This window comes from Prinia subflava, chromosome 3 (assembly GCF_021018805.1).
Source record: "Prinia subflava isolate CZ2003 ecotype Zambia chromosome 3, Cam_Psub_1.2, whole genome shotgun sequence".
NCBI classification, from domain to species: Eukaryota; Metazoa; Chordata; class Aves; order Passeriformes; family Cisticolidae; genus Prinia; species Prinia subflava.
The window spans coordinates 86,895,552-86,912,491 of record NC_086249.1 but is presented as its reverse complement, the minus strand read 5'-3'; the positions used below and the strand labels follow the sequence as shown (position 1 = coordinate 86,912,491).

At 37.8% G+C, this 16,940-nt stretch overlaps 1 protein-coding gene across 1 annotated transcript in view; it reads left to right on the top strand.

The window, feature by feature from the left end:
- The window catches only part of ANOS1 (anosmin 1), a 134,059-nt gene that overhangs the window by 72,469 nt on the left and 44,650 nt on the right, over positions 1-16,940 (top strand). The window contains exons 3-6 of the mRNA XM_063392812.1: positions 626-688; positions 3,758-3,980; positions 8,560-8,744; positions 15,673-15,802. Of these exons, the coding sequence (XP_063248882.1) occupies positions 626-688; positions 3,758-3,980; positions 8,560-8,744; positions 15,673-15,802 (601 nt within the window). The remainder of the gene's footprint in view (positions 1-625; positions 689-3,757; positions 3,981-8,559; positions 8,745-15,672; positions 15,803-16,940) is intronic.

The following is a 16,940-nucleotide window of genomic DNA, read 5'->3' as shown; positions in this document are numbered from 1 at the left end:
TGCTCTTAACAGTGTGAGTTTTCTTTATGCTGTGTGAAGCTTGGCTCTGTATCTCAGCTCTCTGAATAACCATTGCAGCAGAGGTTGAAGGTGAAGTAACAATAATATGGTACTTGAAATAAAGTGATTTTGCTAGCAGACTAGTGAACATTATCTATTTATACAGCAATAGTGTTTTAACCTCTGCTGAGTTTACTCCATAGCTTAATGAAATAGTTTCTCACTTGGGAAGGCAATGTGCCTATCTAATCTTTAGGCTGGTCTGTGAGGAGATTTCACTTTCTGTAGTTTAGGGTAGTGCTTTTGATGTTGTCTCTGTGATCCAGGAACATGGTGTTAAATGGTATTAAGACCTACATCCAGTAAGTCAGAAAGTAAGATGGCATAATAAACAAGTGAGTCAATTGCCTTGTACTGTAAGAAAAACTGAAAATTTTTCTTGTAATCTAACCATGACTTTTCATGACCTTGATCTGACACCATGACTCAATGACACAATTTTATCCCCAGGAGAAGTGGATTATTAACTTCCTGTGGACCAAAGAACTGGAGAAGAAATAAGGTTATTTGTGGTCGTTTATTTCCTTCTCTTTCTGACACTTCTCTGCCTTCTGATTCTTCCTAGTGCCTGGAGCCCTGTAAAGAGTCCTGGGACCTTAAGAAAAACCATTGCCAAAGCTTCTGTGAGGTAGGTCAGCCCAAGGGCATGCTTTCTTACTTTGTTCTAGCAGTCTCTTTAATTTAAATTATTAGTTTCAATGAGACAGCTGAAAACCATGGTATTTTTTCAGCATTCGCCTTCATTTGAAAGGATACACATTTAACAATGTAGCCATATTAATTATGAGTTTAAAAAGGGTTTTTTTCTGACCAAATTATTTATCTCGACTTGTACTATAAAAACTTGATCCAGTCACACTTACATAGCATCTCTCAGAAGGTGCTGTTACTGCTGTTACTGCTGTTAGTGTTTCTCCTGGTGCCGGATAGCTGGAACAGATGACTTTTCTGTATGTGAAAATCAGTCTGATTTATAAAAGAGTAGTTCCCCAGGAGTAAATGGATTGTAGTTCAGAAGACTAATATCAAAATATGTAATTATTGAACAAATACTTTGAAAACTATTTTTGAGCCATCTATCAGAATAAACAGTGAAGAAGTGAACCTAAATCAAACTAGAACAAAGAAGATTTTTTATTGGATTTGAAACATGGCTCTGAGTTAGTGGAAGCGATCAACAGATCACAGTTTTTAAGTGTTTTTTACTTCCAAAGGGAAATATCAACTCAATAGGAAGTTGCCTTATTATAAAAAAGGTTCAAATATATTCAAGTCTATGAAAGTGAGTCCTTAGGAAAATTTTAATCTTCTATTATTAAAAAAAATAGAAGTGACCTTACTTGATATACTGATCTTACTGGTACACTTATTTAACTCCTCTCTCTTTACAGTGGGCACTTTTTTCTGGTATAAGAGAATGTCCTATGTTTAAATTATTTTAAGCATCATGAAGATGATTAGGAAAAGCTGTAATTTCAACAAATGCAACAATGTGCTAATAGGGATTACTGAATTACTGATCTATGTAGTTACAGCAGAAGACAAAATAAAGGTTTCTCATGAAAACCAGGTCTTCTAAGAGCTTTTAACCCAGATTATTTGCTACTTTCTCATATACAACATTATAGAGTACTGTAAAAAAGCAGTTTTAGTGGATCTAATTTGTGTTGTTGTTGTATATCGCTCTTCACACAGGCTGTATGTTTCCAGATATGGGTGAAAATATGTATAAAATCGGTTTAAAAGGAAAACATTTCTAGAACACTGTTCTATTGTAGTTAAAAACAGTGAGCATCCTTCTTTGATTAGTGTTTTGTGGTTAAAGCTAAATTTAGAACTTCAAAGGCCCATAATGAGGAGCAGCACATTTAGCAGCTAACTGAAAAATGAGCTGTGAAATAGGGTGAGGAGGAGAAGCCTTGAGGACGTATTATGCCTCAGGGAACTATAACATTTTTAATTAAGTAGCTGCAAATTTGTGATGTTTTAGGATTTGAAATTAGCTTCAAACACAAAAGCCCGGGACCACTTTCCTTTCTCTGAGACTCATACATACCTCATAGACATTGACTGAGTTAAAGGAGGCTGTTTTCCTGAGAGAGTGTTTTCAATCCTTTTGCATTTCGTGAAAATTCTGGAAGTAACAATTTAGCTTTGTGTTTCCCAAAGTCCCTGCTTCATGTGTTACTTCTTATCTACCAAATGAGTGTACTACTGAATGCTAAAGGGAGCCTTATGTGTGAGGCACAATTTATCTGATTCCTTGGTTTGTTTCATTTTTTTTTTCCCTATAAATTAGTTTCCTGCTTGTTTAGCTTGTTAACTGGTTTACCATGGCATCAGGTGCATTCCAGTCGGGGGAACAGCAGGAGTGCATGTCCAGGAATCACCAGGGCAGCAGGAGACATAGAGACTGCTCCTTTTTGCAGCATTTAGGCTGGTGAAAGCCTGTAACACCCAAATCCGTGCCTGAACACTTGGTTCAAAATTCTGGACTGTTGTGTATGAAAGATGGGAGGGGTAATGTAGAGATACATTCTTGGGCACAGTGACTGTATAGAATAAATTGTCTGTGGAACACCTGGGCCTCTGAAATAGCCAAGTCTTCCTCATTTTGCCAGAAATATGAGAACAGTAAAAACAAGAAAGTAAAACACATGAATATGGAAGAAGTTTCAGAAATTATGTGGCTAGTTGGATAAAGACAGTGTGTTGCAACTCCTGGGTAGGCTTAGGAAGCTGTAAATCAGACCTGTCAGAAGGTTTTTGGTTGCTCCAGTACGGAAAGTCCAGGTACAGACAGTGCCAGTTACATGGTGCAGTCATTCTGAGGGAATCACTTTAGCTGGTTCTGCACCAAACTAAACCAAGAGGAGATGTAATTTCCATGTCACACACAGTATTCTCCCAGGGTAGTGGGAGCTATTTTAAATACTGTTTTAAGTGGACCTTGCAAACCTCTGAGTATTACATATGCCATGAAAGGTCTATGCATTGAAGCATCTTCTTGAATATCTAGGACTAGGTTTCTCAAGTAAGTAACATTCACTTTGATCTTTAATCAATATATTTAAAGGTTATTTTAATTTGTATTTTCTGCTGATCATTTTATCATAAATGCAGTTTTAGTTCTGTGAAGAATTATACAATTACTAACATGCGGGCAAGAACATAAAGATGCTGCAAAATCTTCTCCTAGCCAACTTAGTTTAAACTGTATAATGAAACAAGATTTCCCTTATTTATCTAGAGTGGCATTACATCAGATATTATGGGGAAAGTGTTGTAAAGTACAGAGGAAAGCATGTGGGGTAGTCCAAAAAAAGCAGACTGACCATTGCTTCCCCTTTGTTTTGGGAATGTTTTTAATCTGTCATTGAGCAACTTTATAGCCAGTCAATGTGAGGAAAACAAGGGAGAGCTGGGAGATATAAACAACATTGGTCCATTAAATATGGTGGTATTACTTGAGAGAATTTATCATTCTGTGCTTTTTTAGAAGTGGCTTGAATATATAAATATACAGAGATAGTCTTGCAAAAGCTGAACATCTGAATAATCCTTTAGGAGGTTCTGGAAAATTTATAACTTTTTTTCTTTGGTGGGGTTTGGTTGGATTTTTTGTTGTTGTTGTTGTTGTTGTTGTTGTTGTTGTTGTTCCTGTTGAAAACATACACTTCTTCTGTTTTCCTTTTAGCCTCTTTTCCCGAAGAAGAATTATGAATGCCTAACTAGCTGTGAATTCCTTAAGTACATCCTGTCTGTGAAGCAAGGGGACTGCCCAGCACCTGAGAAGGCCAGTGGTTTTGCAGCTGCCTGTGTTGAAAGCTGTGAAGCTGATATTGAATGTTCTGGAGTGAAGAAATGCTGTTCCAATGGCTGTGGTCACACGTGCCAAATTCCAAAAAATCTATACAAAGGTAGAGATTATTAATATGTACTCATACTGGGCTAATAATTTCAGACTTCATAGTGAAGTCTCCTCGTAAACCAGAACTTCCATTTGCTGGGAGTTTGTATGGATGGGAAGAAAAAGGAAAGGTACCTGTAGAGATGTGGCTGCAAAGTGAAAGGGTGGAAAACCAGACAGAAATGTTGCTGAAATTTCCAATTTTTTTCCCACTTGTGAAGCCCATGTCTGGAAATCTGTGGAATGTAAATGTGTGGCTATTATGAGTCATCTTAAGCAGAGTAAACTTTGTCAATTTAGGTGAAATCTCACTTAATTTGATGAAGATGAGAGGGAATGCAGCTGAAAATATTTAATGATAAACAGTTCAGGTCCTATTGATCAGAAATAACCTTTATGTCTACAAGACAAGCAGATGGGACTACCAAGTAGGAACTGTGGAATAATCTGATAAAAGAACAAATCAACACAGAACAACATAGTGAAAGATTATAGTATCTGCATATTGATATATATTAATTAATTATCTAAATCTAAGGCAATCTTGTTCAAAAATCTTTAATTGATTTGAGTCCTGAGATTCTGTGATGAACCTTTCCTTTGGCATCCTTTGAAAAGAACACATAAGCTAAGACATTTTTTGCTTTGACAAATTCCCGTTTTTAATTTACTGGAATTTAAAAAAGCTTTTTATATGGAAATATTTTAAAAATGTTCTCCTAATGCAGAAAAATAAGCATTTGTGAAAAGAATGTTCTTTTTCCACATGGTTAGTGTTTTTTTTACAAGAATCAATTCTTCTCATGTCAGTGATAAAAAAATAAATATTATTCAGTTATTCACCTATTAATCAAATAATGTGGGTTCTCTGTGGGAGCCTAATCAGCAGAACTCTGATCTAAGCTCCAGGCCTAAGTCTGAATCCATGCTTATTTCCATCTGTGGATAGAAACATGATAAAATAGGTAAAGAAGATGGTGAATTTATTTTTAAGTTCATTATTTTAACTAAAATGTTAATAAATATTTTAAAATTTGTGCAGAAGGGAAACCCTCTTGTTTGCAGGATACTTTAGATCTTCTTTAAAACTGTAAGGAATTAGTACACACCAATACATAGCACCTTTCAAAATGAAAGTTATTAAAATGGATCACTTATTTATTTCTTTTGTCTTATTGAGACAAATGACCAGAGTGGAAAACAGGCACTCATGTTGTATATGTAATGATTTACATGTTCAAGCTCCATGCCACAGCTGCAAAGCATTCCAGTAAATATAATAACTGGAAAGGGTAAAAACAAACAAATAAACAAGATTAAATGCTGGTGGAGCTGACACAGCATATGACAGGCTATGATACATTCTGCAGCCACGCACTGAAGGTCTCCTCTGTTTGGCCTGATTAAATGGGAGCAGCACTAACCTTCCCTAACATCTTATCACCGATCTGCAGGAGGTGCTGGCTTGTAAGAGCATATAAGTCTTACAGGGGAAGGGCAAGCTCAATACCCTACTGCCTTCTCAGCTGATGAATTCAGCTAATTAGCCTCTTCAACCTGTCTTTCTGCAACAAAAGACAAATAGAAGTGGAGCAAGCTTGCTATTCATTTCCTCCAGGGGTAAATGACCTTCCTGTCACTAAGGAAGAGCAAACTCTGCAAGCATGACTAAGATCTAGTGAATAAGTTCAGTACTTATTCTTATCATTTTGACAGCACTCACAGCTTGAAAATGAACTCAGATTGAATCTAAGAGTCTGCAGAAGTTTCTGTAGCTTTACTGTTGATCAAGCACTGGAGATTAGTTACGACAGTAGACATAAAATTCCCATCTGATTTGCTGGATTACCAAACTGAATTTGCCCTCTAGTAGTGAGTGCTGAAGTCCAGTCCTAAAAAAATATTAATGTAAGTACACTTCCCCCAAAGACATATATTTCAAATGTTTTTGGATTAATGTAACAGGTATTTTTTCATCTCTGTTGTGGATATTACTGATTGGTTATGTAGTCTTCACACATTTATGTCCCTTTAGTGGAGATACCAAATTTTCTCTTCTACTCTTCTCTCATTGGCTTCATCCCCCTTCTTTACAATGTCCCAACTAGTGAAGGACTTGAGAAAGTGTCTCTGCAGATCTGTGTAAAAAAAGGTAAATTGTGAAATGGAGATTAGGACATTCAAAGGGTGTGATGGTGTGGCAATATTATAGTAGGATAACTGGGGTCAGATGGTCACCCACAGTTTAATGACACTTTTCATGCTTCAAGAAAAATAGCTTTCTATTATAGTGTACAGTTTTAAAAGTGTCTATCTCTGAGTCCTTGCAGAACTGTCTTTACAATTTTATTGATGCCATGGATGTACCCTTTACAAAGCCCTGCATGGAAACATTTTGAATTCTGGGGAAACCAATGTTTAAGGTAGAGGTTTTCATGACAGACCAATGTGCACTTACTTCTCATGGCACAGAGATGCTTATGCTATTTGAAAGACACCTTTAGAAGTATTTTTCCTGGACTCTGCTGTTGCATACATGCAATGGTCAGTGATTTGGATTCTTTGGTTAAGCACTGCAGACTTTGGACTAATGCAGACTTTGGTGCACTGCAGATTGAGGACTAATTTGTTCCAGCACGAAAAAAAGGGGCTGACCATTTACATAATAGAAGGCACATTGAAGAGTAATTGGATCTTCACATCTGGATGTTAAACTGATGGTGCTGGTTCTACAGAAGTATTTTAAAGTGCACTTGTGCTGTGCTCTCATTGTTTGCGCTGCTGCTCTCCATCTGCACGGGATTACGTAACACCAGAGAGGCTGGGATACTTGCAATCAAGTGAATCCAACTGCCCCTAATGCAAAGCAGATGGAGGTTTTCTTAACATGCAAATTGTAGGATTATTGTGTATCACAACTAAAGAAGGATTTGCAAATGTGGAAATCCAAAGTCATGTTTGTTATGTTAGACTAAGACTTAAGGCTGTTAAAGGATATCCAGGGTCTAAACTGCTGTGATAACCAAATTTAGGTGCTGTATTTTTTTTCAGGTGAATTTTAGGTTTCTTGAAGTCTACAAGATCATGTTTATTTACCTGTAGCTACTTGTACCCTCAGATTTATAAGAACACCTCTTAAAATATGAAAGTGCTTTGTTCACCTGAGGAAATTTTGGTAATAAGTCATCTGTGGCAGACTGAGAAGGAAACAATTTCTCTAACCAATACTTAATAAGCTGGCTTTATATGGACAGCAATTGAAACAATGAAATAATTGAAGTGAATATGATAACTTGCTAAGAAGGTTTATATGTCAACATAGAGATCTTATTTGTGACATATCCTCCAGTGACAAAATGCTGCACACTCAAATATAGGTGTTCCTAGCGTCTATCTAGAGAAATGTATCTAACATTTGATTTGTTGATTTAATCAAAAGATGCCAAATTTGAAGAGTTACTTTTTCCTTCAAGCTACTGCAGGTGTTTTCAAAAAGGTGATATTACTGGCAGTATAACAGAAATAACCATCCTTTGGTGTCACCGTGTGAATGAGAAATTACAGTAATATTTTAGAAATATATGTTTTTCTCTGAAATGCAACAATTTGATAATATACATTAGATATATCTATTCCAAGATGTCTTGGAATTATGTTTCCTAGCTCTTTAGGGAAGAGTGGAGATTGACACATCATGCAGTACAGCTGCAGCATGTGAGTCAATTAAGATCTTGCAGCCACGGAGAAACAAACAACTTTCTTAGTACATCAGAGTAATGTAAGATGTATGAAATAATCACACTTCACTGGTCTGCACTGCTAAGAGCTTAGACACAGTCTGTGTCCAGTTTTAGGCTTGACTCTGGAGAAGGGCTGTTGGGCAACTGGAGAGTCTCCAGAGGCACCTGCAAGAGTGAACAGAGGTCTGGGAACACCAATTTTAAAGAGAAATGGAGTGTGCTGTGGTTATTAGACTGAAGAAAAAAATCATTCAGAAGGATGATAACATTGTGGTACATGAAAAGCTTCTCCACAGATAAAAGAAAGAATCTGTTCCTCATGATTCACGAACATCTTGGACTAGTATTGAGTTTATAATGCAGCTGAGGAGACTAAACAAGACAGTGAGAAAGGTTTCTTGTAGAAAGGATAGAGAATTAGTGAAACAGACTACTATGTGGTGCTATTGAAATTTTGTTATTTAGATGTGTTTAAGGATAAATTGGGTGAAAAACTGAAAAACAGGTGTAGCTGATTCTGCTTGGGATCAAAGGGATCTTTCTCCCAGTAGTATTGGGCATTGGTTTTCTGTAAAGTCAGTTTTAGCTTACAGTTTTCACATGCTTCAGTTTTTTAATAAAGTAAAGAAACAGTTTTGAAGAATTTTTAAAAACAATTTTTAATTTTAGCACAGATGGGTTAGGAACACTTCTGAAACTTCCATGTTTATCATTCTTCCATTTTTGGCCTTTTCTCTGACAAACAATCTTTTTTATTATTATTATTATTTTATACAGCTCCATCTACAAGTGGCTTAATCATATCTTGTAAATTACTCACATATTTTTATCTGTGTGTTCCTACTACAGGTGTTCCACTCAAACCCCGAAAAGAATTAAAATTCATAGAACATCAGTCCGGAGACCTAGAGGTGAAGTGGTCTTCAAAATTCAATATTTCCATTGAGCCTGTGATCTATGTTGTTCAGAGGAGGTGGAATCAAGGAATCCATCCAAGTGAGGATGATGCGACAAACTGGCAAACTGTGGCACAGGTCAGTTCTTTGTAAGCAATATGGATCCAGTCTCAGAATGTCACAAATCTCTTGAAAAATGTTGGATTAGGAACTGAAATCCATTCAAGGAAGCACATTAGAGACATAGTCCTTCTGAGTTTAGTGGGACTTATTTAATGTTCAAGGCATGGCTTGAGTCTTGAAAAAAGTTAAAAAATTCAGCTGGTGAAAAGGCTATTTATCTTAAAAAAAAAAAAAAAAAAAAAGAGAGAGAAAAATAGGACTAAAACCTTTATTCTTTGTAAAGTTGTTTTTTTCAGGTGTGACCCTCCCAATTCAGAAAAGTCTATGATGTCATGCTCTTTTCACTCAGTGCAATCCAGACTGAAAATGTAAGATTCATGAGTAAATGTTTCTTAATGAGAAGCAGCCAACAGAGCATAGATTTTCACTTAGTTTCTTCCCAGTTTCAATCTGTTTTTCACCATGCTGACAGTCCACCTGGATGACAGAGTTCCAATCATTTATCTTATTGCTTCACCCTTATCCCTGCTGACAAGAAAAGTAAAATGCTGATTTTTGAAAAGATCTGCAAAATATCATTATGGCTAGGAAAAAAAAGGAGAGAGAGAATAAGTAGAACCATCCTCAAAATAGAGTAAGGGATTTAAATTCTGTGACAATTTGTGTTCATTCTCAATTCAGATTGCGTAGGAAAGTGCTATCTTACAATAACATCAAGCTTGTGAGACTGAACACTCAGAAGTGAATTTCTTAGCTTCAGCATAGTGCTAGAGGGAGCTATCACTATATTGAAGTCTTGCTCAGGAAAAGCCCCCTGCAGCAGACCCTAGCAGGAAACCTTGCTTGTGCAAGCCCAAGGGAGCACATCCAAAAGTGATCAAGTCACAGTGACTTATCTCATTCAGGTGCAGGTGTTGAACCTGCATTTTCCATTCCAGGAAACAACCTCCTGCCTTTTTGCAAGGAAAAAACCAAGTAGCAAAAATATGCCAGATCTGAATTGTGCCTCACTGTTACTGAGCTCACTCTGTATGTGCTAGACTGTAGAAGCTCAGCTGTTGTGGCTGGTGAATCCAGGCTGCAGAGGGAGCACAGTGCTGTGCTGTTTCTCATCCTGGGAGCAGACCTCATGCAGATTTCTGGAAACATGCACTATATATGCTCCACAGTAGCTTAACATATATGAACCACTGCCTTGCAGTGGATCTGCAGGAGAGGGTTTCAGAAACACGTTCCTGTGCAAGAGCAATAAGAAGGCTGACAGCTGCCTTTCCTGGGGTTTGGTGAATGTGGGCAGAGGGGGCTGAGTTAATCACTGTGGCAGGAGAAGCCTCCTCCAACTGACATCTTTCTGACAACTTCACTGTCCCTTCTGCATCACAGGAGATAGGAATTTGATTGTGTGATGGACCCCACTGGGAATGTCAGTTCAAAGCATGCTTCAGGATGCCTGACTGGCTTTGTGAGCTGTGTATACCTTATGGGACATGCAGGCTGGCCACCCTTGAGGGGTGCTAGTAATCAGAATTTCTGTCTTTATATGGTAGTGTACCTCCATGGTGTTCGTAGTTTTAGACATCCCACCAGGCAATCAAATTTGTTTGGCCGAATGCGATAGAATTTATTTTGCAATATCAGCAATGAGGATGGATATCCAGTTTGACTGAAGTGATTGTGTGCACAGCCTCCAGGCTTTTCTCGACTGTGTAGCTGAGATTTTTTTTCTTGTACTATTCCAAAACAGTGAGATATGAGCCATTAATTATAGGCAAATGCTGAGAAGAGCTCAGCCATTGAGCTGAGCATTCCTAGAGCCTCTCAGTCCAGGGGAGATGATTCTGGCTCTTGCTTTACTCTGCAACTTTAGGTAGAGACCATGTGAAGAGCAGTCAAAGATCAAAAAGGCTGTGGGTGAGGATCTGAATTTCTCTATGCTTATCCCCATATGCAGTATAATTATGCAAAGTTATTGTTTGCACATTCTTCTAAAAAAATTCATGTTTCATCAGAGTTACTCATCTAATACTTTATTTTGTGTCTGTCCAAGAACAAATGGGGTTATAATTTTCAATAACCTTAAAGTGTTTAAATTTCAAAAAAACCTTGCTATTTTCTGTTGCCCTTAGAGGAGCTAATTTGCAAGTAATTTCTCATGCTTCTCACAAATTTTCACTTTGTATTGAAACAGTAATTTTGAAAAACTTTGTTTATTGTATTGTGCCATGTTTGTTGTGTCATTTTATGTTTTCCTTTTAAGGAAGAAGGCTCAATCTATTAGCATACTGTTTAGCTCTCCAATTATATAAGGAAAACAAACACATTGAAAACAATTTTAGTTATTTTTGCACTTGCAGGGGAAGGGATTTTAATGTAGTTTTTTTACTGCATATTTGGGGAAAACTTGATATAATTAACCGTTTGTCTAATTTCCATTGGTTCATACAAAAACTAGGGTAGCTAAGATACTGGTTGGCTATGATGTAGAATGTCCTATGTGTTATGTGAAGTTTCCTACAGTACTGTAACTTAAGTTTTAGCCAGCTGAGAAGGAACTGCTGCATTATCCTACAGAAATACTGTATGTCTTGTTAACAAACTTACCATTCCATGTGGTACTAATTCTCTTTAAAAATGGCAGCATTACTGTTTACATTGGAAATTCAGGTATTTAATCATACTACTATTATATAATAAAGTTAATTAAAATATGCCGGATCAGTTATTTTCAGACAGAACGTGTGTGTGCTGTGTGAATGGATGTCGTGTATGCACACACACACACACACACACTTAGATGTATATATATATACATATGGGCAGACAGTAATTAAGTACATTTATTAGTCTAGTCCCTTACTAAAACAAATAAGGGACAATATTCACTGATAGCTTGATTGTGACAGACCTTGGGTGCTTCACCTTGCAGTTGTCTAAACTCTGTAGACAGCTAATCTGTTTCAAAAATAAAGCTTCTGAAACACCTGAAGTTCTGGTTCTGAGGAGCACAAGAAAGTTCTCAGCCCATGACAGTGAGAAGTACCTGCTGGACATAACCACCAGTCCTGTACACTAAAGGGTTTTTTCTCCATCTCCCAGGAGGGGCTTGCTTTGGTAAGAAGTCTTAGAGAGTGCCCACCTTGTGTGGGATTGCATTCACATGAAATAGGGCAGGTCTGCTGTCCTTTGATAGAGTAGTGGATACAACACTGAGAATTTCTTTTCTATCACAGGAAACATAAACTTAGCTTTTCTGATACCCTGGATGGTATCCCTTCATTCTCTGAAATGCAATTTCTTTTACCACTGCGTTGTTTCCAGAGGTGTAGAGCTGTGAACTCAGCAGGGTAAGGCTTGTACTCTCCTATTTATATTAAACCTCTGTGCTATAGAAGAGCACAAAAAGAGTCCAGGATTCATAGTAGGGAAAAATAGGGAATGAGCACAGTGAAACAGTCCATTGATTACTGTAACACTTGGATAGAAGACAGTCCTCTGTACAAGTCTGCTGTGAAGACTTTTTTTTCACCAATTTTTAACATATATTCATAACCTATATATGCTGTTTGGAGTGTTGACACAAGCATCCCACCTGAGAGGTCAAACTGCTGTGCTGCTGGGTCATATATTCTCTTCCTTCTCCTTCCCAGTCGTAAAAAATCCCATCTTTCCCTTACAAGAAATTCTAACTTTCAGCCTTTCTTTCTCCAAGGAATGGTTTTGTATGTAAATATATAACATGTTACAGTTCTAAATAGCGTGTAACATCCAAGGTGCTAGGGGATAGCTTCCCCTTGCCTCGCATACGAAGGATGAAATTGAAGAAAGTCTATGCTCTGAGAATCTCTTAATTGTTAGTCAGTTGTAGGAGCAGCAGAGGGAGATTTCTGTAGGCGTGTTGAAGACCATAACAGATAATCCCCTTTTGAAGGACAGGATGAGGGGACTGTTTACAGGAAAGAGCTCAGGATTTAAGCAGTTAAGAGCTGCTGGAAGAGGAGTAGAATTTTCAGTGCTTCCTAAATGGTGCAGCTCTGGGAAAGTCTCAGCCAAATTCTCACACAAAAGCCCAACCTCATTCTGCTTTCTGGCCACTGGAGGTGGCCTGTTGTCCCTTGGACCTGAAATGAACTCCTGAAAAGGAATGTCAACCTATTATGTGTGTTGTCCAGCTTATGTCATTAAGATTACATGCTGCTCTTATATGAAGTTGTATCCTAATGTCATTAATAGGGATTTTCCCTCCTCTTCATTGAACTTTGCATGATACTGAAAGTGGATGTGTTGACAAGTTATTTTGTCTGAGGACTAATTTATTATTATTTATTATCCAAATAATACACCTATTAGGATTTGAAACCAAACAGGTGTTTCATAGCCAAATAAATGGTGATTGATATACATACAGATACTGTACAGATTCTGTAATGACTTGAGTAGTGAACTTTTGTTTTTGTCTTTTATTTATGATTCTTAAAAATTCTATAAAATTGTTGTTTTTTCTTTTATATTCAGGGAGAATCTTAGGTGTGTGATGAAATTTAACTATTAGTTATTTAATACCACTCAGCATAGCTTTTAGTGGGTTTAAATTAATGCGAAGGATATTGAAAGGACTCTGAATACTATGATCGCCAGTCCAAACATACTTAAGTAGTGAGAACTAACTAAACTAAAGCAATGAAACAACAACAAAAAATAGATATAGCATTAGGGTATTGTAAGATATCTCAGTAGTACTTTGTTCTTTCTAGAGATTTATTAATTCTATGTAAAGGACACTTAGAGGTGCCGAAGTAGTTTAAATCATGATAGCTGGAGGTAGACCTCCTGCATGCCATTGAACTGAGCAGGAGCTTGGCCAACAAAATTCGTGATGAAAGTAATAGGCCTGAGGCTTGTTCATAAATTAAAATAATTTTAGCATTATGGATTGACAGTTTATTTGATTTTACAGTATTTCGTGGTTGCCACGGGAAACTGACACTACTGAAATGCTTTCTTTTAATCAACAGAATAGCTGAGCTGATGCCAGTGACAAACAAGATTCCTTTGAGGAATTTGGAATCAAGTCTATTCAGATGATGCTTGCCTTGTAACGAAGTTCAGCAAATATGTTTTTAAAAGCCCGTAAGACTGTAGCTAGTTATTTACAATTAAATATTGGTCATGAACCTGTTTTCAGTTGCAGCAGTAGTGGACCTGGCTGTTGGAAAAAATTAAGACATTTGAGTGCTCCATAAAATAAAAATAATTACAAAAGTTGATTCAGGTAGACTCTTTCTTCCCTGGGGCTAACCTTGGATAATTTACTCTACAGGTAACATAAAAGTTAAAAATAGAAAGGAGATGAGGCAGACATTGTCAGGACTTTTACCCCTGCTTAAGTTGAGAAGCCAGTGGTCTGAATGGAGAGGGACTCTGAGTGGCAGCAGTATGTGATGAGCTCAGAGTCTACAACACTTAGCAGTCTGAGAGCAGTCAATAATATGGTTTAGAAAGGGTCTCTTTTCCTTACATGCACACACAAATGAGATATCTGTCCCCCTAAATTTGTCACCAAATGAAGAGACTCAGTGCAGGATAACACCACAAATTTTATTTGTCAGGGCTCTGGAAAGGCCGTTGCTGAAGAGGTGAAGCAAATTTCTCAGTTTCTGGTTATCTGAGTTATGTCAGCAGCTGCTGGTTTCTTCCGCAGGTTTGAAAGGGAGCACAAAGCAGAAATTATGTTTTTCCATTTTTTGGGAACTACTTGGCATCATTACAAGTAATTTTGAAACCTATACAGGGAAGGTGGCTTCTTGAAGTTGTATAAAATCGCTTGTAAAAATAAATTGATGTAACTACGTTTTTAATGAGCTGAGATGTTTGGTCAGTAATGGCAATCAGTAAAGATTGTATGATATATTTAGACATATACATGACATCTGGTTCAGGTCTGTGCATTACTTTGATTAAAGAATTAAATCAATATGTAGTAAACATGACAAAGTAAATTGAAAACTGAGTAATTGAGGGGATGTAAAAGTAAAATTTCCAACTGGATGTGTTTTTGATGAGTTCTACAAAAATCCTACATCTTCCATAGTTGGAAGTGATTCAGTGGTTACCAGGAGGCTGTGTTTAGTTCTGGTGTTTGTACCTTTGGAAAAAAAAGAGAAAGAATGTAAAAGACAGGTCTTCAAAAGTTTAATGGGGTAAAAAAATGGAAGAAAAAAGGTCTCAGAATAAGAATGTGTAAAGCACTTCTTTCTGAAAGGGTTCAGAGTGTATCTATGCTTGTGCCATATTTCAGCGGTTCTCCCCACAGGGTTTGGAAATTGAACTCATGACACTGGCAATCTCGGTAGGTGTTGTTGGAGAAAAGGTCAGCTACTATGACCTGGGAAAAGTCTTCAGGGAAGAGTTAAGGCTGTAAGTGTCTTTTTGACATAAGTGCCAAAGATGTGAAGAAGGCTTACCTTCATTATCTGAGAGTTTTGTGTTTCCTATGAATTAGAAAAAGTGGGTTCTCACAGCACTGGATTTCATTAAGCTATTTTGGACCCCTTAATCCTCTGAGAATTGAGAATTGGAGAAATCAGTCCTGTCACCTGGGGCAATGAGTTCCCTGAAACATCAGCACCTGAACAGTGAGACCCTAAAAACTGGTGAAGGTTGTGATAACTGCAAAACTAATTTTGTGAATTTAACACTTCACTTGTTTTCTAAAGGCTACTTTTTTCCTGAAGAGACCTGCAGTGCACTGTAAGATTGGATGGTTCTGTCGTTTTGTTGACAGCTGTAGATGCTTTGTGGCGCAGAGTGGTGGCTGGGGTCAGGGGAGGTGGGTGCATACAGCCTGTGGTGCTGGTGTGTGCTCAGCTGACGGGCTGGTGTCACACAGCAGGTGACAGGTGACCGTGTCAGAACAAGCAGTGTAAGTGTGTCTTCTCCCCACCAGACCACGGAGGAGCGCGTTCGGCTGCCGGACACGCGCGCCAGCAGGTGGTACCAGTTCCGCGTGGCTGCTGTGAACGTGCACGGGACCAGGGGCTTCACAGCACCCAGCAAGCACTTCCGCTCCTCCAGAGGTGAGCTCTCCCCCATGTTGTCTGCTACTCACCTTCCTCTCCCTCACACCTGGAGTGCAGCCTGATCTGCCCGCTTTTGTGGCAGAAGGTTTTTAACAGGTGGGTTTTTGAGTCGTTTTGCCACTGACTTTAGAAATGGTGTGAGATCTGTTTGAAGTCAGCAGATAAATTAAAAGTTGAAGTGTTGTTATTCTTTTATCAGTAAGGGTCTCCATGAATAAAACTCCTGTGAAACATTTTCCACATGATTGGTATCAAACTACAAGGCCCTGATCATAAAATAGGAAAGAACTTGGGTTTCAGTGTGTTAATCCAAGAGGTTTATCTTTTTTTCTTCATGAGAAATATGTTATTGTCATATTTAGTAGAGTATTGGAATATTTTGTTGCCTGTTTCCAAACAATTGTAGCAGCATTGTTTTGATGGAACTTTGGACCCTCTTAATATAACTTTCCCCTTGCTAGCACTAATTCTATGTGCTTAAGAATAAAAAGGAGCATAAATGCAAATCAGTGTGTTTTTGTTCATTAGAAAGGTATGCCTGATGATGTATAGAGTATTGTAGGAATTTTTGTTAATAGTTCTGGTTTTGCAATCATTTGGGTAATAAAATAACTTTGAAAATCATTTCTGTACCCGTAAATGGTACATGGGGGATGGAGGAGATAGAAACCATTCTCCCATCCTGTGAACTTCCTGGCATTCTCCCTGGTGTGCTTTTGACCAACATGAAGAGGAATTTTCCCAGATGACTCTTAGGCATAGCATAGGGGTTAGCACAGGCCAGAAACTATTCCCATTAGACAGATGATCTGGATGTGGTCACCCTTTCTTAAAGGCAGTCAATAATGTGGGCATATCCCGACCACACTAGTCGACTTTAGTGCCAAAGAATGAGATCCCCAGCAATCTTCACTCTACTAATAGAAGCAGTTTGTAAGAGAAGGACTTGCTGTTATTTTAGTAGTGACAGAATCTTTGCACTGATGTAACTTTGCATACTTTGAGGAATGTATTTCCTCCTCTTTCTGCAGATAGAATTATCTTGCAGTACAAGCAGTTGCCGTCTTTGTGCTCCTGTGATGGCTTTTAGCTTTTTGTTTGGCCATAGTCAGTCCTAGAAGATAATCTTTTTGGA